Below are 25,208 nucleotides of genomic sequence, written 5' to 3'. Positions count from 1 at the left end.
GTGCAGGGGCCTCCTTTTTTTTCCAGGCCGCCGCCAAGGTCAGCTTGGCCGCACCAATGCAGAGCCAAAGGATTTGTTTATCCGCCTTGGTCTGATGCTCCAGGAGCGGATCACGGAGACCCAAAAGAACAAAGCCTATCGAGTCGGGTACCGGGTAACCCAGTACATCTTTGATTTGGGACAGAATCTCCTCCCAGTAGGGGCGAATGACAGGGCAGTCCCACCAAATATGGCGAAAATCCCCCAAGAGGCCACATCCTCGCCAACATCTATCTGATGTGGAGGGAAAGATCTTTTTCAACCAGGCTGGGTAAAGATACCAATCCAACATCGTTTTCATGTGGGCCTCCCTAAGGTCAATGGAATGATTAAATCTGTGCAGTCACGCCAGAGGTGAGTCCACTCCTCGTCGGAGATATCCCGACCCAGGTGCTCTTCCCACAAACCCATATATCGAGGGCGAGGTGAGATAGCCGTATCAAGCAGAAGGCCATAAAGGAATGAGATCACCCCTCTCATGGATGCTGTGCGGGTGATAAAGGATTCAAAATCTGTAGGAGGTCTTGTCGCTGCGTCCCGTACCTCAGGTGACAACGCCCAGTGTAACATTTGGGCATGCCGGTAACGCTCGGACGGTAACACCGCATAGTCACGCATGCAATTATGGAAGGTGAGTGGCTCATACCCGTGAAACAGGTGCGTGAGCGCGTGACACCCTCCCGTCCTCCACACATCAAAGGGGCCCTCCACAAGCGCCGGCGGAAAGGCCGGGTTAAAATGTATAGGGGTGAAGGGGGACGGGAAGGAGGTCCACCTCTCATCGCTGGAAATCGAGTCCCAGACCTTCAGGGTAGTGCTCGTCGGGGTGCTGATATAAGCATTCCGAGGGCGATCCCCCTTCGCCTTCCAGACCAGGTCCCATATCAACCTCCCCGCCACACTCCTATCCATATGCAACCAGTGCTTCTCCGATTCCATCTGGGTCCATTCCACCAGCACTCGGAGTTGCGCCGCCTTATAGTAAAGGTGCATATCCGGGAGGCCGACCCCACCCTTCTTCAAAGGCCTTCGCAGCGTGAGGAAGGAAAGTCTAGCGCGACCCCCTTGCCAGATGTAGTGTAAGATCATGGTCTTAATACGCCTAAAAAAGCCCCCATCCAATGTAATCGGGAGCGCTTGAAATAGATACAGGAGCTTGGGGAGCATCGTCATTTTAATAGCATGGATGCGGCCCAGCCAAGAAATGAACATGGGTTTCCATCGATTAAGCTCAGTCTGTATCTGGGTCAGCAAAGGCGGGAAGTTGGCCGCATACAGAGTGGTGACGGACGAGGTCAGCCGGACACCTAGGTACTGTATAGAGGAGCTGGCCCACGACAGGGGCGTGAGCGGCCGGATGCGGTCCACCTCAGCAGATGGTAGCGTGAGGTTAAGGTTGTAGGACTTGCTAGGATTGACCTTAAAACCCGCCACTGCCTCAGATTGAGAGAGTACCTCCTCTACCCGTGGAAGGGAGCTTCCCGGGTCCGCCAGTGACAGCAGAACATCATCAGCAAAAAGGGAAACTTTATGCTGCTCTCCTGAAAAGGGGAGACCACTGATGCCAGGGTCTTCCCGTACCCTAAGAGCTAAGGGTTCAATGCTGAGCGCGAAGAGAAGGGGAGATAAGGGACAGCCCTGCCGCGTACCCCGGGAGTGCGCAAAAAAAGATGAAACATGGCCGTTAACCATGACTCTCGATCGAGGACCGTGGTAGTTGGCCCGCAGCATAGCTATGAATCTGGAGGAGAAACCATAGGCCGCCAGCGTACCAAAGAGAAAGTTCCAGTCTACCCAGTCGAACGCTTTTACAGCGTCAAGGCCCACCAAGACCGCCGGGATCTTGAAGCGATTGGCCTTCTCAATCAGGTGAATCAGTCGTCTGGTGTTGTCGTGGGTCTGACGACCCTTTATAAATCCCGACTGATCGGGATGAATGAGGGCAGGCATAAGGTCCTGGAGTCGTGCAGCCAAGATGGAGGAGTATAACTTCGCATCTACATTCAGTAGAGCTATAGGCCAGTAGGACTCGCACTTCGAGGGGTCCTTCCCGGCTTTGGGGATAATCGAAATCATCGCCTCCGCCATGAGCCCGAAGTTTGACCCGCCTCCCTCATGCCGTTAAAGAGTGTCACCAAAAAGTCGCCCAACTCAGAGGCAAAGGTCTGATAGAAGGGTGCCGTGAAGCTGTCCGGGCCAGGCGCCTTAAGTGGCTTAAGGCACTTAATCGCGGCCATCACCTCCTCCCTAGTAAAGGGGGCCTCCAAGAGGTCATTCCACTCCTTGGAAACCTGCGGAAGTGGATGAGCCCTCGGGTACTCCTCCTGATACTCCGGCACCAGGCTATCCGCCGAGTACAGGGCAGCATAAAATTTGCCGAAGAGCTCTGCCTTAGCCGCGTCTTGATGCTCCAAGGCACCCGAGGGCGCCCGGATGCCACCTACGTATTCTCTCTCGCGCTTATCGCGAAGCTGTCGAGCCAGATGTTTCCCTACTTTATTGCCTTGTGCGTAAGAAAGACGCCGTAAGCGCAGGAGGGTATACTCCGCCCGGTTATTATAGTGGGCCCTGAGTTTACCCCGCACTGCCGCAAGCGGACGGAGCGTCCTTCGAGAAGGATTCTGCTTGTGCGCAGTTTCAAGTGTCATCATCTCCGCCTCCAGCGCCTCCCTTTCCTCACGCCTAAGTTTGTTCAAGACGGAGTTCAAAGCAATGCACGTGCCCCGTGTCGTCACCTTAAAGGCGTCCCATTGGGTGAAAACCGAAGTGTCCCCTTCCTTGTTAAACTCAAAGAATTCACCAATGGCCGCCCTGAGTTTTGTGCACGACTCCTGATCTCGCGTAAGAGAGACAGGGAAGTACCATTTGCGGTGGGGGGACGTCCCCGGGGCCCAAGTCAGGCACACTGCCAGGAGGCTATGATCCGATACAGAGAGCGGGAATATCCTACTTTCCCTCAGGTCCCCCTGCAACGACTGGTTCAGAAAGATGTGATCAAGACGCGAATATGTGTGGTGAACGTGGGAGAAGAATGTGTAGTCTCTAGTGTGGGGGTTGAGGGCGCGCCAGCTATCAATGAGACCCAAGCTTTCCATAGCATCACGCGACTCGGAGGAAAAGAGGCCTGCCTCCGTCCGCTGCTGGTGCGAGCAATCAAGTTCTTTGTCCCAAACCAAATTGAAATCCCCCATTACCACCAAAGCACCCTCCCCAAAGTCCCCCACCTCCTGCAAGAAAGCCTCAAGGAACCCGTTTTGGCCCGTGTTCGGTGCATAGAGAACCACCCACGTGCAGAGCTTGCCAAGGAGCATCCCCTTCACCATCAGCCATCTACCCTCCTTGTCGCTACGCACACCCATGGGTTGGAATTGCAGTGTAGAGCGGAACAAGAGTGCCACCCCCAGGTGCTTAGTGACGGCCGAAGACCTGTAAATCAGTGGGTAATGCCTATTCTTGAGCCTGGTTTCGTCCCTACGAGCCAAATGAGTCTCTTGCAGTCCCACCACATCTAGATGAGGATCTATAATGTATTTCCACACCTTCTGACGCTTTTGGGGGGAATTAAGGTCTTTAACATTCCATGAACCTATCCTGACTGGCATCATTTAGACATTCCCCTCCCCCGCCCGCTCCACATAGTGCCCCCTGTAGTGCCCTAAACAGCCCGAATAAACCCACAGTCATACCAGATTCACCGCTACCACCACTGAGCCCATTCCAAATCAACACGCCTCCAACCCAAAGGAACCCCAAAAAGGACCTCCAGCTCGTCTTTGATCTTTCTTCTTCTCCTGATTCTCTCCCCAAGTTCAGTTCCACCTTAATTTTCATTTCCGAGTGGATGAGCGCCAACCATCTTAAGCTCAACCCCGATAAGACGGAACTTGTCCTCACGGGTGGTCCATCTAACCCTTGGTCCCCAGCACACTGGCCCCTTTCTTTTGGTCCCCCTCCCACACCTTCCTCCTCTGTTCGCACCCTCGGCATCAAAGTTAGTTCTGACTTAACAATGCATAGTCAGATTAGCTCTGTTGTGTCTTCCTGCTTCTTGTCCCTCCGTCTCATCCGGAAAATCTCACGTTTTTTCACCACTGATGCACTCAAAACCATAGTCCTGGCCTTAGTCATCTCCCGACTTGACTATGGGAATGGCCTGTACGTGGGCATCCCAGCCTACGAGTCCCGACGTCTACAGGCCATTCAAAATCAAGCTGCTCGCCTCATTCTCTCCCTTCCCAAATCCTCTCACATTACTCCTGTTCTTAAATCTCTGCACTGGCTCCCTATCCGCTTCAGATCTCTCTTTAAGTTAGCCTGCTTTGCCTTTCGAGCTCATTCCCGCTCTGCCCCTGTCTACATCTCCTCCCTAATCTCATCCCACGCCCCCAGTCGCATCCTTCGCTCTTCTTCTCTCTCTCTTTTGCACATCCCCCGCTTCCGCAAATCCAGAACTGGTGGCACTCGCCTCTCTGTTTTGGCCCCCCAGTTCTGGAACAGCCTCCCACTTCACATTCGTTCCATCCCCATCTCCACCCATTTCCGAAAGGCCCTTAAAACCTTTCTTTTCACCCAGGCCTTTCCTTCTTAGGTCCCTCTGTGAGCCCTGACCAGGTCCCCAGCGCCAGGAAGCCGCTTGGCCGCAGTGCGCTTTATTAAATATTTTTTTCATTTAATTTCATTTCATTTAATTTCATTTCATTTCACACTATACAAAGAAAACATCCCCAGAACCTTAAAGAGAAAAAATAGACCAAAAGAGGAAGCAGTTGGACATGACCATAAGGGGGTAGAAAACCCAGGTAATGCCCCCCTCGAGTTCAGGGTCGGGGTAACCCTCCAGTGGAGCAAGGTCCCACAAAGTACCTGAGGTGGTAGAGCCCCTCCGGCCCCACAGGCCGATGGTTTGGGAGCTTAGGCTGCCGAAGAGCTGTCTATCCGGCTCGAATCAGTCACCAAAGCCACCGAGGCAAGGGCCTCTCCCCTTTCACTTTGGCTCACCGATGGATTCGGGCCTTCCGCCATTCCAGTGCGGCCCACTCTTTGCCATGCCGGGGAGCGGGAACGGCATCGTCGTCTTGGGGAAGCGCTGGCGCCCGCCGACGCGGCCTCCTCCTCCATGCCCAGAAGTTCCCTCGCAGCCGCCAGGGATCGTATTTTCACCAGTCTGTTCTGCCATCTAAAGATGAGCCGAAAGGGGTGGCCCCAGGAGTAGGACACCCCGTGCTCCCGCAGAAAAGCCGTGATCGGGCGGAAGTCCCGCCGCTTCTGTAACGTGGAGGCCGCCAAGTCCTGAAAAAGCTGGGGGCTGTGTCCCCGAAATTGTAGGTTGTTGGTATCCCTGGCCTTTCTTAGGATCCTCTCTTTCAATTGAAAGTCGTGGACACAGACTAAAATGTCCGGCGGCGGTGAACGCGCGCCACGTGGCACCCCAGCTCGATGAACTCTGTCCATGCGGATCTCCGAGAGATCTGCCTCCGCTAGAATCTGCAGAAAAAGGGCCTCCACATACTCCCGCAAGTTTCAACCTTCTCCTTCCCAGGGCACCGCTCGGTTTTGAATGTTATTACGGCGGGATCGATTTTCCAAATCCTCGCAGTGGGCCTGAAGGTCTAAATTTTGCTCCCGGAGTCGGAGCATGTCCTGCTGTAACTGATGGACGTCACCCGCAAGGCCTAGATCGTGGTCCTCCAGGGTCGCCACCCGCTCTCCGATGCCATCCACATCTCGGCGGACCTCGCGCAGATCGGAGGCCAGCTGCGACTTCAGCTCTGTGATGTCGTCCTTGATGGATGCAAAAAGTTCAATCAAGAAGGCCTTTGTGACAGGGCCGTCCTCGTCCTCCTTCGGGGGTGACTTGCTGGAACCGGGGGACGATGCAGAAGGACCCTTCCCTGGACCGTCCTTCCCCGGCTTATTCATGCGGTTCCTCGTCGTCATGATGGGGAGCCGCGCTAGCCCCCTCGCGCTCCGCGATTGCCGGGAGCGTCCCGGGATATCAGGCCACGCTCCCTCGCACCCTCCGGGACCCCCGCCTTGCCGACACCGGGAGGCCGGAGCTATCAGGGGACAGTGATCGCCGTGCACTCTCAATGTTCGTTGAGTCTCCCCCGAGCTGTGCGGGGACAGATCGGATCAGCACCTCTTCTCCTCTCGTCCCTCTGCGCTGTCCAGCAGCTGCCAGACAGGCCGGCGCCTCCCCGTCACCTCGTCCAGACGTTGTTAGCCGAAATTATCCGCAGGGGGATAGAGTAAGCTCGGGGTGGTCCCAGTCAGGGCGTCCTGTAATGCGATTGTTCCCCACCGCAGGTCGCGGTGGCCCAGGGTCCCCCGGGTAAAGGCAGCCGAAGATCTCCGGGTGATGCGGTGTAGGCCGCACCAACCACGTGCGTAGCCGCCTCCTCACCTCGGCTAAGTCCGCCGTTCCTGGTCGTAACTCGACGGGGAAAGGCTCAAAAGCAATCAGGGTACCTCAGCAACCCCAATAAAGTCGATTCCGGAGCAAAGATCGCCCCAGGACAGCTATACAAAGCAATGAAGGGCTCGAGGCGCCGGAGGAGCTCGCAGGCACGTCTTACTCCGTCGCCATCTTGGCCACGCCCCTGCACCTACCACTTTTAGACAAAAGCAGAAAAAATAAAATGGGATTTTTGCCCCAGATTGAACAGGCTAAGAAAGACCTAAATCAGATGTCTGAATCAAATCCATCTTAAATTGTGGGCATGAGCGGCAACTATTCTATTGTGTTCAGACTTATTTCATCACTACATTTATTGGTTTCTGGTTCTTGTTTGCATTTTTAGGTACAGGTTATCACCAGACGTGCAGCAGTCATGGCTAAAGACATCACATTGCTCGGGATGGGTTTATAAATTCCAAACATAATTCAAGTTTCAGGCCTGTTTGTAAAGTATGGTACTTCTAGTAGGGTCTTTCAAAATCCTGTTCCAAAAATGCATATGTTAATTTGTTTGTATCCCCTGAACTAAATCCTGTCATTTCCCAATTAAGCCTCTACCTGCTTTCATGTGCAGTTATAAATCTAGATTGTTAGTAATTAATGTGTTTTTAGATGCTGGAAGATACATTTCCTCATTGTTAAATGGGATTGAAAGGAGGTTGTTAGATGTTTGGTTCCTTGAACATTTTGACTAAAGGTCCACTTAAATGTCTGTGATGGTGGCATTGTAAGCCATGTAAAATTGAGCCAATTTGGGAAGAAAGGAAGCTTAATGATTAGACCTTTATTAAAATGCAATTTTTACTAAAATGATATACGAAAACACAAATAAAGATCTCAACTTGTGGGATGTTATATTAAATACAATTGTCTGTAGCAAGGCTTTCTCCCCAAATATACGTGTCCTGTCAGAAGTCGTAAGTGAGGTGTTACTGCACATGGCTGAAGAGCCCCTGTTGCAGACTGGGATATTATAGTGAAAGTTATATCTATCTAAATCTGAAAGAATGTGGACAAGATCATGAATTTAACATTCTTCAAAATATTGTGTCCCCATGGTTATCCAGTGTAATGCAAATAAATAAAGAAAGAAAGAAAATGTGAACAAATTGCCTTCCATCTATAACACTTTCTAAACTAACCCTAATCATTAAATCTCCATTCATGAAGAGCTCAACCTCCTAATATTATGGGAAGTTTTAGAAAGAGTCAATTTAGGAATTTGAATATACTGTAAAATAATGGTATGTGTTGCAGTCTCCAGGAGGACAGCATTCAGTAGATAGAGGAGTTTGTGTGAAATGATCATCTCAACTAGGTTTGCCTGCCTGCCTGTCCTGTTAATGAGTGATAATTTGTCCCACTTTACGTATGTTTACATACTCCCTTATATATACTCTTTTAGTGTAATCTTTTATTTAGCGAGGAATATCACATTTCTTTTTTAGTCAAAAGCACACCTGGGTAATAGACTTTGTTCACATGGTACTGTCATGTTCAAGTAGGATCTGTTCTGTCGAGATGTTGAACCTGTAGCTTCTAAAAGTTCCCAATCTGTACCTGTAATAGCTTTATATTGATGCTTTGTCTCCCTGAATGCTATAATTCTCTTTCGATATTCGCTACGATTTTCTTACAGCCATCCCATGCTTGAGTCCACTCATCATTTCCCAAACTCAGCTTAGTTAGTACTTAAAAACGTCAACTTGTTTCAAAAGATGTTAACTTTTGAAACATTTATCACTTAAATGGCATTTCTCTGAGGTAATTGCATCCCCTCCCATGTGAGCTGGAATGGCAGAAGTGGACCAGGTGATGCAATATTTTAACTTGTAGTGTAAACCAAATTAAGCAAATTTATATTTTAGGTGAAAATTGGAAGGAAGCGCGAAAAATCAAACGCTCATCTCAGCACATCTTGGAGCCAATGGATCTTAAAGTGGATTTCAGCAGAGCCATGGTTGTCACTGATGCAAGAATGCCCAAGTATGTTGTTCTACTGTTTCAAAGTTATTGTTCCAAGAACAGTGTGGCACTGAATATATTTTCTTGAAATGCACACACATAGTATTTAATACCGTTTAGGTTTGTCCATAGTACCCTGTCAATCTTTGAGTAAGATACTCACTTTAAGTAAGAAATGCTGGCATAGCTGCCATCTGTTGGACCTTCTCACACTTTTCTTCCTCTTCAATTATTGCACCAACCTTCTCAGGAAGCATACTGATGCATGGTTCTTTACCTTGGGCCCCTGGCCTTGCAGTTCTGGATTATCCTGGGATTCTTAATCACACTTCAGCTGGCTCCTTTCATGGCAGCACAGGCTACTCCTATCACCCAGCTCCTTGTCTCAGTTGTGTCTGCATGGCGTACATGCAGCTGAGGTGTCTCCAGGAACAAGAGAAGGGTGCCTCAAGCAATGGTGAACACTGGTCCAGCATGGTTACAGCCAAGTCCTATCCAACACTTCAGGGTGCTGCTGGATGTTTATGGTTGGAGCATGTTATCTCGCATCCATCACGTTGGCTCCCATTTCACACCAATTTAAACTTGAGTACAATTAACAAAATTGTGCACATTTTTCCAACTTTTTGGAATATGTAAAAAAGTGCCCCCTCTTACATTTTTCTAATATTTCTCTTTAGTTTCATTTTCAACTTTTTCAAGGTATTAGCTTCTCTTGCCACCAGACGATATTCACACAATATCCAAGTGAAGCTATCCACCATTGTTGGGTAAATGTATAACATGTATACCCTGGTTATATTGTTTAATTGAAATATCATGTACCATGTTGCTACTGCTGGTAAGAAATGGAACATCAATCCTCTCTACTGCATTAAAAGATGATTTACTTTCAGAATCCAACAATCTCAGTATGCTCTAAATTACCTTTTCAAGGGGTCAACCTATTACTGAAGTGAAACATTGTTTTCATGATTTTTCTACAATTTCAACTCTGCTAGTTTGTGATTGCTAATATAGTATATCTAGAAGTACAATGCTTTTAATTCATGTAATTTCTTGTATTTTCTGTTGCTTTTATGTTATCAGTTAACAGAAAAACAACAACAAAAATACCATTCTCCATTTTCTGTTGATTAATACATAGAATTTGTCTGTGCTTCTTTCCTCAAGAAAAAGAAAATAGTCTCTAATTTGTTTGTAAGGAAAAAGGCTTTTTGCAGGTTTACTCCCAGTTTTTGCCCCCATTTTGAATACTAGGTACTGGTGTATTGGCTCTGAATCATACTATCATACTACATATTAGGGTACCTCAGTAGTCCTGTATTCCTACCAGCACAAAAGCACACACTCCTCTTTATTACATCAAGTTAACGGGTCTCCCGCCTCCTGTACGGGGCCATATATACATTCATTTTGTCCCTTATTCAAGCAGAGGTACTCTGATACTCTTCCCCTCCCAGCTTTTCTCCTCCAACCATCAATGATAGTACTATTGCCTTACTAGCCCAATCCTTCCCATCCTGTATTAACTGATCCCGCTATCTCTGTCCTTTGTCCGACCCTGTCTGCAATAACCTCTCATCTCCATTTCCTGAAATGCTTGTAAAGTATCAGCCCAGGAGTCCATATCTTCTAGAACTTATCACCTCTTCCGGAAAGGCGGATGTGCGTTTCCTCCGCTAGTGCTCACTATACCATGTTGCATCAAAGTGATGGGCTGTTGTCTTCCATTCAGTCCATGGCTAATTGCCTCTTTGCCAGCACCAGAGCAAGTTGTATAAACTTGTATTGCATCTTTTTCCCCATTGGTCTCTTAATTATGCCATGTATACAGTGTTGCTGAGTGCACTCAAGCAATTCCAGATACTCCCTCCAGTCTATCTATTGCCAGTGCCCAATACTCCTGCACCACACCTTTGCCATGTGTAAGAAAAAGGCGCCATCCATTCTGCAGCACGGACACACTGATGTTCTCCCTATGTATATTCTGCTCAGCTTTATCGGGGTTCGGTACATGCGATGTAAGTAGTTTAAATGTATGAGCTTAGATTTTGTGTTACTCTATTCCCCTTTGGTAAGTGTGCTTTCCTCTCTCCACTCAGTCAGTGAGTTTTGTCCCCTGGTCCCAGGTGTGTCTTGCCTGGATGTCCTGTTCATTTTATCCCTCCTCAATGCCCTGTAGAAGAGTGACACAAAGTGTCAGACACCACCCAGTGTCAGCACCATTTGAAGGGTCTCAGTCTGCCGGATAGCATTGGGAAACCCAGACCATATTTCCCTAGTAGTCTTTGTCATGTTTGCTTACAGCACAATCTATCCAGACCCAACTGCAAACGTCTTGCAGGACTCCTGGAACTTTATAAATAGGAGATGCCACTTTAGTTGCCCAAGGTTTCCAGTTCCCGTTTACTGCTGTACATGGGGTCTGTCCTGTAGACCGCTTTCTGCCCTCCTGAGGAAACATGCTACCGGCTCTCAGGAAAGGAGACAATAAAAGATTGTCCTGGAGAGAGGTGTTTCTCCTCTCCTGCAGGAAGCCACAACTGTGTCGGCCCAAAAAGCAAGCCTCAAAGGAGAAACCGCCTTTGAAGGGCACTTGGGAGAGGGTCTGCTCTATTGTGTAGGTAGACAGGCTGGCACTAGAGGCAGGAAAGGGGAAGCCAGTGGTCAAACTGGTTTGTTTTTCAGGGCATGTAGTCTTCTTGGTAGCCACACCTCTGCGTTGGTTTAATGAGCTCTGGACGCCAAGAGAGGGGTTCTGCCATGTTGAGAGTGAGCAAAATGCTGCATTTTGGAGTAGCTAAATGCCATGCTTCCCAGGAAGTTGTCATCAAGATAGAGGGAAAATGGCAGCCCATTTTGTACAACCCGCATAATATTCTGAGGTTGTTTTCTGAGCATAAATAGGGCACCCATGGCACCCAGAAATCAGATCTTGACTGGAATCGAAGAATGACCACAGAAGGACTGCTCTGCTGCAACGTGAAACTGGGAAAGAGAGGCTGTAGTGGTGTGAACTACACCTGCTGAACCTGGTAGCTAGCAAAGAAGAGGGACTTATCTGATCTGTCCTACTTGTGGAGAAGTCCTCTCCAGAGCCCAGCAGAGACTCCAAAGTCAGTTGGCTGACCTCTTTTTCACAGCACTGGTCGTCAACAGCTGAGAAGCCTGCTGGGGTACGTTGGTAGCCTAGAATCTTTATGCTGCTGCCAACTGCTGCTTTGCAGCACCAGGATCTAACGCTGGAAGGTGCACCTGAGTTTGCTGAGAAGGGAGAGCCATTTGAGTGCAGCTTGGTTGTCCAGAAGATGAGTTATCGTCCAGGAAAGGATTTCACTGTGACCGTGATACCGGGCAGCTGGTACCTCAGTGGTGCCTGGACTTCTACCAGCACTGACAGGACTTTGAGGGACATCGACCCTGTGACCAGTACCGCCTTATCACCTTAGTTTACTGAGGAGTAGCCGCAGGAAAACCCTCGCAAACCGCATTGAATTGACGGCACCCTTTAGCAACTTCAGCAGCCTGCATCCCTTGCATCAGGACTACTTCCACAATCAGCATTGCAACAGATAAAAGTGCCTGCAACTGACTGAGAAATGCTTTATCTGTGGAGGCAACTGATTCTGAGGTCCCTACAGGAGTTGGTTGCCTAAAGTGACCGTAATCCAACTAGCCCAACTTTTCAGGAAAAAGAGTTTCTTTGTGTCATATTCGTTTGATGTGCCAATGCTTGTTTGCGGTTGAGTGAAATGCTTTGATTTACCATACCTTGTTAATTCTATATCCCCGGAACCCTATGGTGGACCTTTTTCATTGTTGTTTCTAAAAATTCCTCTAAATACAGTTTATAAATTGGTGTCGCATTTCTTTAGTGTTTTGTCGATTTATTCAACTGTTTTGGTACTGTTTAAGTTCTTTACATATGTTCCTTTGTTTGAGAATCAGTAGTAGTGTATCTGGGGGTCGCACCTCAAAGGTTGTACAAGTAAACTGGGCAACCAAATGTATGGTAAAAACTTCTGTGTATATCCAACAGTTGGCAAGATTCTACTGGTGCCACTAAGGGTAAAGTGTACCCTACTATCGTGGGTGCACAGATAGACGGGGACCAGATCCAGTCTCTTTGAGATACGTTACATCATTAATATACCCCGTCACTCTAAGCGTAAAATACATATATCAGTATAACCTTGTTAAGTTGGTGTCATACAACTCGAGATTACATTTTTTAGAATCCTACTTTTTTACCCTCATCTCAATCTCCCCCTTTCACTCTTTCTGTATCCTCTGTGTCTTTCCTCCACTCTTTCTTGCACTTTTGCTGCCTTATTTGCACTTTTCTCTCTTTTTGCCTTTTTCAGCCCTTTTTTCACAGCCACTGCTGCCCCCGCGGGCCCTCCCCCAGCACGACCAGTGCGACCGGCCCAATCCAGCTCCCTTCCCCACTCCCCAGCCCTCCCTGACCCCTACTCAATGGCAGCCGCGCAGCGGCTACGCCACCGGTGCGCCAAAGGCAAGCCCGTCTGCGCCCGTCCGCGACCCGACTGCGACTAGCGCCAGGTACCCTGGATCTCTGCATCGCCAATGCTACAACCCAGCGGCACTCCACACTCTCAACCCAGGCCGCAACAACAACTGCAAGCTAGCATCACCAGCCAACACCCACGGTCCCTTCAGCTGTCACCGCTGCCGGCACACCTGCAGCATCTCCAAGACCACGGACCCAGCGCAACCCGCCCGCAAGAACACAACCGAACCGAAGACCCTGCAATGCAACCTCTTCAGCGTCCGATCCCTCCACAAAGACGCCACTTATGAATGGCTCTACAATTTTCTGGTGTAGGAGCTATCTTTTTCGAATCAGCTAAGTTACACCAACAGCTAGTGGACACAAAACTAACTGTTGCAAGAGATCTGGACAAGATAGCACATAAAGGGTTAGGACAAGAGTACTCAAGAAAACCAAGGGAGGTGATCCCAAGAAGAGGGGTGGGGGTAGGCCCACAGAAGGTAAAAGAGGGAGGTAGTAAACCTACGAAAGAGGTTCCCTCAGAATCCCAAGGGAGGGGTCAAGACCCACCCCACCTCATGCAAACAGAGTAGTGGTGACCCAGGGTTGAAGAAACTCTTGGGCAAGAGGTTGAGTTTTTCCTGTCAGCAGCCAGGACACCACAGATGGGATACAGCATACCCCAAGCAAAAGATTACTACTGATATAGCTAGTGTAGCCCTTGAGGAGGATACCTCAAATGAGGACGTCCTAGTAACTTTTAACTTGGGGAAGGGTCTAGATGGTAAGCCGGTGATCCCTGAGTGTGGGAGCATGCACTTCCACCCCCTCAAGGTGAATGGGATCCCCAGTACTGACCTGAGAGAGACAGGTGCTAGTCACACAGTTGTGGTGTACAGGTTAGTGTCCCTGGACAAGCATTCGTCAGGAGAGGTAAGGATAGAAAGGGCAACCCCAGGGGAGGTCACAGACCATCATGTGGCCTTTGTGTCCCTAGAGGTAGGGGGTACCCTAAGCTGGCATAGGATGGTAGACAGTCCTGACCTCTCCCTAAATTGCATCCTAGGCAATGACCTCTCGGGGGCAGGTTTTGGCCCAGAGTGAGCGCTGCCAGTCCCAAGGATCCTGGAGGTCCTGTCTCTAAGGTTAATAGATGGGGGCCCCAGAGAAGAGGTAAGGATGGGAAGCACACTCTTAGAGACCCAGGGAGCCTGGGGCAACCTACCCAAGTTTGGGATGACCCCAATACTGGCTCTGGGGAGGCCTCTCCTAACCCCAAAGAAGTCCTGAAGAGTCAAATAAAATCAAATACTTTATTCGGTATTCATTGATAGAAACCATAAAAGTTACACTTTAAAATGCAACACATACACTTTAAAACCATGATACAGTAGATAAAATCAATTGTTGTATATTAACGGCAGTATTAACGCCCGAGGCAGGGAAGACTAAAAACAACATCAGTCGGCCCAAGTAAAATGCTATGATATTAAAAGTCCAAACATTTTCTGTTTTTCATTGCGCATTTAAGGAACCCGGCCACGAATGGGATACAATCAGAGTTAAGCAGTTGCAAGTATAAAAGAGCAGGACATACTTGGACAAAACGAAGTCTTTTTAAAAGAGGTAATAAATAGACAGACCTGGGCATAACATAATATTTACAGAAGAAACTAAAGTGGAGCAGATCCTGTGGAGACAAGTTGTCGCAGCCACAGGGTGCTAACACCATCCCATTATTACTGCCCCTTGGAACTGCCAATAAAAGATGAAAGAGGTTAAATCTAAACCTTGTTGATAAAAAGCGCTCATAGGCTGGCAACGGGCAAGATAAATACTGCTCAATATCTAAGAAGGTTTTAAGCATTAAATGTTTGCTCACACTTGGTTTCAGCAGTTCTTTCTCCTCTCTGTCCATTTTTTTTGATTGTATAAAGGAGTGCTTTATAAACGTTATATCCTGCCTGGTGATACAATCTGGATTAAAAAACAAATCAGGACGTCCCAACTCTTTAAAATTTGCTTTTAAATATTTTAACCAGGGAATCTTCATCTTGTTGTCAAGGCTCAAAGCTTCTCTTAGTATACTGTGTGTGAGGCCTAGATTCTTATTGAGCCAACACTCTAGCCAAAAGGTTAAGGGGCAAAGGGCCAAGGCATCACTTATATTTGGCATACCCGTTTCCTCGTGAACTGACAGATTTGCTGTCCCCTTTGAGACGCTCAGGAGCTGCTTCAAGAAATTATTTTCTGTCACCTGAAGGCCCTGTAGCCCGCACTATCCCCACTGGTCACTGCCATAACTTGCTATTGACACACTCTTGGCCCTATAAATTTTAAGCATGGCTGCAACTGGACGATTACCCATTCTAGCTGCAAATCCGAACAGTGCTGCGTTTGCCCTAATAACCTCGCCCCTTTTTTTGTTTAAAAGCCGATGGTCTAGCAGGACACCCAAATAGGAAAATGTTTTACAATGTGGCACCCTCATACCGTTCACCTCAAAAGGGTACTGTTTTTTTAAGCAAGACCCCACCTGCATCACATAAGATTTAGTATTATTTATGGACAAATCGCGCTAGTCCATAAATTCATGAAATGCATCTAACAGGGTTTGAAGCCCCTTTGGGGTGCGTGCCAGGAGGACTGCGCCGTCCGCATACAAGAGGACGGCCAGACCTCTCCTTCCCACATACGGGTAATCAGCCCCTGTTTCCAACAAAACACCTTCCATGTCATTAATGTATAAGTTAAAAAGAAACAGGGCTAATATGCACCTAATATGCCTGACCCCTCTTTCAATATCAAAGTTTCTTGATACCTTTAGGTCATTGGAGTACGTGACATTTGCCTTGGTGTCCCTGTGAAAATCCCTCAGGAAGTCCACCAGGCTACGCTCCACCCCCATGGTCTCCATGGACCCCCACAAACCCCCCCCCCCCTTCCCCCCCCCCCCCCCTCCGATTTACACAATCAAAGGCGGATGAGAGGTCCATGAAGGCCATAAAAACTGAGCCGGAGCGAGCCTTGGTGTACTTCCCTATTATCATACAGAGGTTTAAACACTGGGCCATGGTGAAGTGACCTGGGCGAAACCCATACTGTAGGTCCGAGATAATCTTATTCTCCTCTGCCCAGGTACACAGTCTCCTAAGAATTACCCCCCCCCCCCCCATGACCTTGACAACCGAATCAATCAACGAGATTGGCCTATAATTCTTTGTACAATTACGATCCCCTTTTTTATGTACCGGGACGATCGGTGAAACACCCCATGAATCTGGGCATCCTCCTCTAGCAGCCGCGTTACCCACGGCCGTCAAGATCCCCGCCCAAAAGGTGGGTTCTGATTTGAATAGATCCGGGGGAGGCCACCTGGGCCTGGCGCTTTCTCGTTGGTCAAATTTGCGATGCCCTTCCTGAATTCATGCTCTGAGAAAACCACTACTTCATTTCCCGTTTGCTCTGACAGTATGTGAGACTTACAGGATGTGTTTTTGAATATACCTTCAAAATGTGACACCCATTCGTCCTCAGTGATATTGGAGCCCACCTCACCGGCCCCTTCCGCTAAAAAAGGTGATTGGTTTATTGTGCTCCAAAATCTGGAACTGTTAGCCAGAGTTACGGGGTCTAGGAGTTCCCTCCACAATGCTTCCTTTATTTCCGACTTGCGCTTGGCTAGGACATTTTTGTAGTTTTTCCTAAGGATGCAAATCAAAGCACTATCCCTTGGTGTCTTTTTTAACCCGGCCTTAAGGTCTCTCACTGCTTTGGAACAGATATGACAGAACCACTTAGGTCCACTAGACAAACTCTTTCTCCCTTGTGCGAGTAACATACCCCCTATTTTAGGCGAGATTCCTTCAAAGGATTTTAGAAAACACGGAGGAGTTGATTCCTGGTTGAGGCAACAAGAAAATTCTGCCTCACATTCTAATTTAAGTGACTCATGAAAAATGGACGGGATGATCTGTTTCCATTTAATCAGACGCCCTCCATCAGTGGTTTGAAGGTTATTACTACCTAACACTCTGACGCCCTCCATCAGTGGTTTGGAGGTTAATACTACCTAACACTCTATCTTTTATCTTCAATGTACTCCCACCTAGAGTCACACAGACAGGGTTATGATCACTATGTGAACTTGGGATGATCGAAAAGCCCTTCAGATGAGGTACTATAGATCTAGATAGTAGTATATGGTCTATGAAGGTTCCACTGCCTCTACCCTTGAATGTGGGATCCCTTAATTTGCAGTGAGGGGAGACAAAGTTCATTGCCGGGGCTAAATCCTGCTCAGCAAGCATATCATTCAATTCTTCTCCCTGAATAGTGTGCTCAAAGTGGAGGCCCGATGTTAAAGGGCATCCCAAGAGCCCCATAGTATGTAACATGGGGTCGCCACATAGGTGGATATTAAAGTCTCCTAATATAAGCAGGTTTTTCTTGTGAGAGCCCCCTTCCTGTTTGGCAAAGCTATTCAAATCTGTGATCCCACTTCCTTCTTCTCTGTTAATGGAATTATAGAAGTTTAACACCAAGAGGGAGCCGGCCTTGTGACCTAAGGAAATTGCCTGAATATTGCTATTGGCGCTTGGAATATTCCTAATGTTGCGTCGAAGAGCCAACGATGCAAAAATAGCAAGACCTCCCTTAGCTCTTCCACTCGTACCTCTAGTTGCTGGAACGTAAAAAGCTTGGTACCCCTCCAACGAAATGTCACAATTTATTAGCCACGTTTCTTGGAGACAGATAAGCGTGAATTTGCTAATGAACTGTACCCATAAAGGGTCCGTAACTTTACGTGCTAACCCTGCCACGTTCCACGAGAGAACGTTGTGGGTTAAGCAATTCTTATGTACCCCCTGCGTGACATCTCCCAAAGAAACGGGCAAAGCTACTTCAAGGCAAATATCATCACTAGACCCCTCCGATAAGTTATAATCAAGTTTGTCCGATTCAGCCATCGGGGATACAGGCTCAAACACGGGAATGACTGCTAAACTGCTAAATGTTGGTGGAGGATTTTTAATATAACAGATATAACCTTGTTGTTCCCCACCCAGTCAATCACAATCCTTAAGCCCAGAAAGTACCGCATAGCGATTTTGGGCCTCAAATGGCAACGGAAGTCCAAATCCGCCCCAGATTAGCTCCCTTAATGAGGTTAACTGTGGCAGGCCCAACCTCTTTTGCCCTTTAAGGTAGGGTGTCCTGTCACGGTATTCCCCATTTCTATTGTCTAATCTGTTTTTGTCATTTCCCCTATAGAAAAAACCCAGGGGCAATATCTCTATTCCCTCTCCTCTATGCTCCCCACCTTCCCTCTCATCTCTGAACACCTGGCTGGATCATTAAAATTAACCACAATGCAGTCCCCATTTCTTGTTTTCCGTGTACTGCCTATCCAGGAAACGCGGCGGGACATAATTCTATTACGCCTCGCCGTTTAGCCCATCCTGGTGTTACATTGTAACCAATGAGTGACCTTGTTCCTTAGCTGATCATAATCCTCCTTGGTTCCTACAGGCAAGGGTGGTACATTAGCAAGAACCAGCACCAATGGTGTCGATTCCGGGGGTAGATCGATAACCGGGAATTTTTCCATAGAGGGTACAATTGAGCGTCTTATTCCCGCAGGCTGAGGAGTTGGCCAAATGTTTCCTGCTGGCTGTTGCGGGTTTGCAGCCAACACATTGGATTTCCCTGAAGCCCCCTGTTTCTTGGATCTAACATTGCTTGTTCCGAGCTCCTTGTCTGAGTTGGCCCCTTGCTCTACATCTAAGGTATTAGATTCCTGACGTGGTGCTGGGAGGGGATTTATGGTCTGGGTGGGAGGAGATAGCGAAAAGCTCCCCTTATTTGAGTTAGCAGTGAGACTTTCCAGCATCTGGGTATTTTCTCTAGCCACCAATTGTAGCTTCCCTAAATCCTGGTTTATTATCTTCAGCCTCTCTACAAGAGGGAGCATGAAAGATTTAAGCAGCTGTTCAATTTGGGACATAAAACCTGCTGCTTCGCTGGGGCCTGGTATGGTACACGCAGAAGGAAGTAATGTGGCTTTGGGAGTTGCCCTAAGGGCGACTTTCCTCGGTGCAAGGGAAGTGTTGTTAGTCTCGTTATTTGGGGCGGAAGTTACTTTCACTGGTTTATTTATTATTTGGGGGATTTTAGATCTTTTCCCCATTCGTCTACCACCTTCCCTTTTCCTTTTCCCTGATTCAGTGATATTTGGGGCCATTAGGTTCTGGTTCACCATAACAGGCACTTTCTTAGTGGTTAGTGTTATTGGATGGTGTTCCTCAGGAGATGATATACTAACAGAGGAATCATTTGTAGTAAAATTACACCCATCAGGGTCTGAGCATATTTCCCTTGAACTGAACCCGCTTATTCCAATAGGAATCATCTTTTCTGGTGTCCTGACATTTTGAATTTTCCCCAGAGAGGACCGTTTTGTCCCCAAAAGTTCCAAAGATAACCTTTTTTCTGTAATGGCGATTTCGCGCTCCAATACTACAGCCGCTCTCGTAATGAAATTATCCAAAGTCCCTGTCACACTGCCTCCAGTTATACTATTGCGTTGACTCCTACCCTTCCCTGGTAAATGGGCCATAAACACTGATAGTAATGATAAATTTATCAATCAGATCAAATGCAGATACATATAACAAAATATAGTCCTGGTCACCTGAGAATCAGGATGCTGTACTGCACTCGTTAATGGGGTGGCCCGGCCCGGCCTTGTGCGGCCTGTGACGGCCTAGGACGGTCCCGCCCTTGTCCCGGCTTCACCCGCACGCGTCCCGCGTTGCGTGGGGGAAGGCGGCGCTTTGTAGCACAATGACAGCGCCTCCCCCAGCAGCAGCAGCAGCTGATGACAATTAGGCCCTCTGACGGCAATGAAGGGAGCCGATGCACCCTGGGACCACGAGTCCCACCAGGGAAACAAGGCACAAGCAGGTAGCGTTTTTCCACTCCTCAGGACAGCTGCAGGACGAAAATAATGCCAAAAGAGTTTCTGTAGGGTCCTGAAGAGTCAGGCAACGGCCCAGATTCAAGATGTCCATCCTGAATTGACTAAAGGAAGAGTGGCAAGAGGGTGCCTGCCCCCTGAAGTAGTAGCATCCCACTCTATAAAAAAAAAAAAGTTGGAGATGAACTCACAGCAGCCCCTAAGGTAGCACATACACTAGAGAGTGGAGAGCTCAGGTTATGGTTCTGGGCATTGACGGCTGTCAGTAGTTTCTGTTGGGTGCTTGCCTTTGTAGTAGCACTATCCTTGACCCGTATGATAGGAAGTTAAGGTAGGCTCCCTAACCCTGCTGATCATGGTGGGTTTACTCAAGTGTTGCTCTTGGGTTAGCTAGGTGTTGCTTATCTACGGTGTTGCTTAGCTACGGTGGGGCTAGGTGAGATAAGTACTTCACAGTGCCAAGTAGAGGGGTGGAGAAAAGGTTGGCAGAGACACAGTCCTAGCCAAGGCTAAATTTAGGTTGAGGTCTGTCATAGTTGAGGTAGGTCAGCTCCCCTGAATGGATGGCCCAGACAGAAGGATGTAAAGCAGAGGAGACTTTGCAATGGTCAGCCAGTTTCCCCACATCCTTCCTCACTGAATAGCCAAGGAGACTTAACAAAAGTCTGGTTGAGTTCTGGAAGTATTAGCTGGGTTGTGTAAAGAAACAGGCTTTTTGCAGGTTTACCCTCAATTCTTGCCCCTATTTTGACTGCTAGTTACTGGTGTAATGGCTCTGAAATGGCCTGAGCCCTTTTAAACACAGTGCATGTACTCTGACCCACCCGTAAAAGGGTGTATGTTTAATTGGCTTGTCGATAGATGGCTTAGCCTAACATACTCGTAGGTCCCTAGTATGTGGTACCGGGGGTACCCAGGTCCTGTGATGGTCACTCACCCTCCAGAGACGGCAGGACTTGTACTGCAAAACTGAGTGGGACCAGGTAAAACATGTTTCCCAGTCTGCCACAGCAGTCTGAAGGGCACTTTTGAAATGCTACTCAACTTTGCCATTTAAAGCTAATGGCAATGCCCAATCCTCCCTTTTTAACCCCTTCGCTGCTCATGACGAGCTCAGCTCGTCATGCAGTACACTGGTCGTGTGCTTATGACGAGCTGAGCTCGTCATGAACAATTGGCACCAGGTATTTTCCAGCACAGGAGGGGAAAACCTCTAGCAGCCAAGGTGTTAATATATATGCCACCCCAAAGGTAGGTCTGTCAAGCCCTAATGCAATGTCCTGTATATTAAAGGTGGAAAATCTATCTACCTTTAAGTTTTCTAGGAGTAAAAATCCTAAATAGTCTTTTTTACTGCAGAATGGCTAGTAGCCCCACTGGCTAGTATATAGTTACGGGCTGACATCTCAGACCGGCTAACTTCTGAATGGGACTGCTAAAGTTGGTACTGTAAGGTATCAAAGGAATGGGTGCATTAAATTCAATTTAATAGTTACATTGACTTTAACCTCTCAAGTGAGCAAAGTTGAACTTTAAAAGTTTCCAATTTAGTTGCCCAATGTTTCTAGTGCCTGATTACTTTTGTACATGCGGTCTGTTCTGCAGACAGCTTTCTGCCCTCCTGGGTAAACATGCTAACTACTCCAAAGAAAGGAGCAGTAGAAGGCTGCACTGCAGTGAGGTATTACTTCCCTTCTGCAGGAAGCCACACAGCTGTTGACCTCAAATGCCAGCTTCAAAGGAGAAGCTGCTTTTGAATGGGAAATTGGTAACATTTGGCAGAGGGTGTGCTCCATTCTGTAGGTAGACTGGCTGGCACTAGAGAGAGGCAAGGGGAAGCCATTTGTCACAACGATTTTTCAGGGGTGTGTAACTCTCACAGTTGCACCTTAGTTTGCTGGACCTGAGAGAGTCTCTGAAGTGCAGGTTGGTCACCCAGAAGATGAGTTATCGCCCAGGTAAGGACTTGACTGTGCTACCAAGCGACTGGTATCCCAGTGGCGACTAGACTTCTACCAGCGGCCAGAAGACTTCAAGGTAATTCAACCCTGTGACCAGGGACGCCTCACCCTCTTCGTGTACCAGAAGACCAAAAAAACCACCCCTCAACCGTCTGTATCACATCGACCGCATCCTTGAGCATCTTCAGCAGTCTGCATCTGTTGCATCAGGACCACTGCCATAGGAACCCACAGCAACGGCTATAATTACCTGGAAGTGACTGAAGACTGCTGAAGGTAACTGATTCTGAAGACCTTGCTGGTCTAACTGACTGGTTCCCTACAGGAGTTGGTTCCCTAAAGTGACTCTAAGTGACCGCAATACAACTAGCTCAACTTTTTAGTGAAAAGGTTTTGTGTCAAATGTGTTAAGTTTGCCAATGCTTGTTCACAGATGAGTGAAATGCTTTGATTTATTATGCCTTGTATCAATTTTCAATTCAAGAAGCTTTATTCGAATTCATGTAGAAAATTCATAAAAGCATACAAGATAAAAACACATTAAAAGCAAACAAAGGTTATATACATTACGTGGTCACTATTTGTACAAGGTTAAAGAGAATTTGTTATACTAATAAAATCGATTTTACAGTTCATCATAAACAAACCCTAGCAGCTATGGTACAAGGCGTGATCACATCAATTTCAATTAAATCAGCAGCTTTAAAAATAATGTTGTTTGATTTTTTTTTTGTGACACATTTTAAGACAAGACAGGAGAGCTTCAGGGAGTATAAAAGAGCAAAATACATAAGTGGTTACTTTGGTAAAGACCATCCCCAGGCTTAGTGTGAGTCCTTATCAATTTCAATTAATTGCAAAATCCTTCTGAAACCTAATTAACAAGTCAGTGCACCAGATCTATACCTGAGAATAAAGCAAATCGATTCTGGGTGGGTACTACGTGCTTACTAGATCCAGGGCCTCTGCTACCCATTCCGAAGTTGTTTTGTACATATGATCTTATAGGGGGCAGGTATGTAGTTCTAGGGTAAAAGTCACACAGTTCCCAAGTTCCAATTGGGCCATCGCCCATTTGTGGCTGGCAACTTTGCAGATATTTGATAACTCGTGTGTCCCTATAATTGACCAAGACCAGGTCTCCCGGTATGTCCTTGGGGATTGAACCTAACCACCCTACCCTTCTGACATTTAAAATTGTAACATCTATGTTGGGTGGTAGGGGTCTATTTCTGGTCAGCCAGAAAGTCACCTTATTTGCCAGATCCGCTGGTCTTTCAATTTTGCTGTTAGTGAGTTCAGGCACGCCCGAGAGGATGCACACAAAAGGAGCCGCCTCCGGCGGTAGATCTATATGTTTAACCTTTCTTTGCATGTTGCCATACTTGTAGGACTTCCCCTCTGTCGGCGTGGGTGGTTTAGTTGGCCCTTCTCTAATGGCAGGACTCTGGGCTATTTGGGGGTTTGATATGATTAGTGTTTTGGATGTTTTGGGGGCAGGTCCATAAATTTGTGCGGAATTACTTTGTGCAGAGGTGATGGGGATGTCAGTAGCAACTAGGGTCTCAACTTGCTTATGTCCTTCCATTCTTTTTGTAAAAATTACGTTTGCCCTAATGGTTTCCTCTATGGTTGTGAGCTTTGCCCCTATTACCTCAATTCTTTTTTCCAATGGGGATAATAAAGATTTTACCAGAAGTTCAATCTGGACCAGTAAATCGGAGGGTGTAGTGGGTGCAGGAGAATCCAGAATAGAACGTACCTCAGATGTTTTTGGGGTATTGCTAATGGCCGAAAAAGGTCTTAGATACAATTTTTGTTTTTTAGCTAATCTTCCCCTCTGTTTAGCACCTTTGCGCTTTCTGTTAAGAAAGGAGGCCTGGACGTTTGCTGTCAGTTGGGTAGTGTCTATAGGTGATAATAGAAGGGGGAGTACCGAGATGGCTTACATTTAGTTGAGATGTAATGCTATGCTGGGGACTTGTGTTTCTTATTGCACGTGCAGGAGCATTTGTTTGCTCATTCCCATTTTCAACGTTGGTATATACAGTTTTGCAAAGCAGATTTAATTCCTCCAGCAAGGTAAAATTTTGGGTTTGGTCTGGTAGCACCAGAGGAGATTGGATGCTAAATGAGGGATCTACGGGGAGACTTTGTTCTACGCTCTCTATTACGGACTCGATTGCTGATGTAGCCCTAATTAGATAGTTGTCCAATGTCCCCTTCCTTTGCCCCCCCTGAAGGATATTATTTATGTGAGGCCCTTTGTCAGACATGATGTGGATAGCTTTCTAAATATATATATGACAATGACAGGTGCCTATGCAGGTAGTGCACGTACTCTAGTAGCCAAAACGGAGAAGGTTGAAGGTAGCCAGGTAGGGAATTCTGAAGAGTATATAATGTCAGGCAGCTTAATGGGCTAGTTCATATTACATTCCTTTTCCAGTGAGCATGAGGCGAACATCCAATGGGGTGGCCCGTCCCGTCCTCCTCGTGCCTCTGAGGGCCACAGAGGGCCCGCCCTTTGCCCGGGCTTCACTCGGCGTCCCGCGAAGCGGAGCAGAGCGCTGTTTATGGGCGCCTCCTGGCGCTTGCGTGCGTGTAAAAGCAGCGCCGCCGCTGAGGCAGCCGGGAGTTGCAGTCCCGGGGCGGCGGCGCTATCCCAGCAATGTAGTGACTCCTGGCGAAGGGGGCGACGGAAGAGGACTCCCCTCGTCCCCCAGCTCCGGTGAGTGTGCCTCCCCCTGCTCCGCCGAGCAGAGCGCTGTTTATGGACGCCTCCTTGCGCTTGCGGTGCGTGTAAAAGCAGCGCCGCTGCTGAGGCAGCCGGGAGTTGCAGTCCCGGGGCGGCGGCGCTATCCCAGCAATGTAGTGACTCCTGGCGATTGCGGCGACAGAAGAGGACTCCCCTCGTCCTCCAGCTCCGGTGAGTGTGCCTTGTAAATTCTGTATCTCCCAAACCCTCAGGGGGATTTTTTTTCTTTCATGGTGTCTAAAAATGCACAAAAATACAGTCTATATTAATAAATTGCAGTCTAATTTCTTTATTGTCTTGTCTATCTCTTCAATTGTTTTGGTGCTTTTTAAATGCTTCACACTTGTTCCTTTGTGTAAGCTTTACTGCTCAGAGCCACAGCGACTCAGGGTTGAGCTGAAGATTTGACAAACGAAACCTAATGGTCCTAAAGGGGTTTAATTTAATATATTAGACTGTGAGGTTGCACAAGCACACCATATAATACACCCCATTTCCTCACAGTGCACATGTGGAAGCATCTTTTGAGGTAA

At 47.7% G+C, this 25,208-nt stretch overlaps 1 protein-coding gene across 4 annotated transcripts in view; it reads left to right on the top strand.

The window, feature by feature from the left end:
• VPS13A (vacuolar protein sorting 13 homolog A) overlaps positions 1-25,208 on the top strand; it is a 2,146,181-nt gene that overhangs the window by 449,517 nt on the left and 1,671,456 nt on the right. For all 4 annotated transcript variants that reach the window (XM_086961343.1, XM_086961342.1, XM_086961345.1 and 1 more), the window contains exon 22: positions 8,365-8,482. In XM_086961343.1, coding sequence (XP_086817469.1) covers positions 8,365-8,482 — 118 coding nt within the window. The remainder of the gene's footprint in view (positions 1-8,364; positions 8,483-25,208) is intronic.

The sequence above is a fragment of the Lissotriton vulgaris genome, chromosome 3_1 (genome assembly GCF_964263255.1).
Source record: "Lissotriton vulgaris chromosome 3_1, aLisVul1.2, whole genome shotgun sequence".
NCBI lineage: Eukaryota > Metazoa > Chordata > Amphibia > Caudata > Salamandridae > Lissotriton > Lissotriton vulgaris.
The sequence above is the reverse complement of the archived record's forward strand: the minus strand, read 5'-3'. Positions and strand labels throughout refer to the sequence as shown.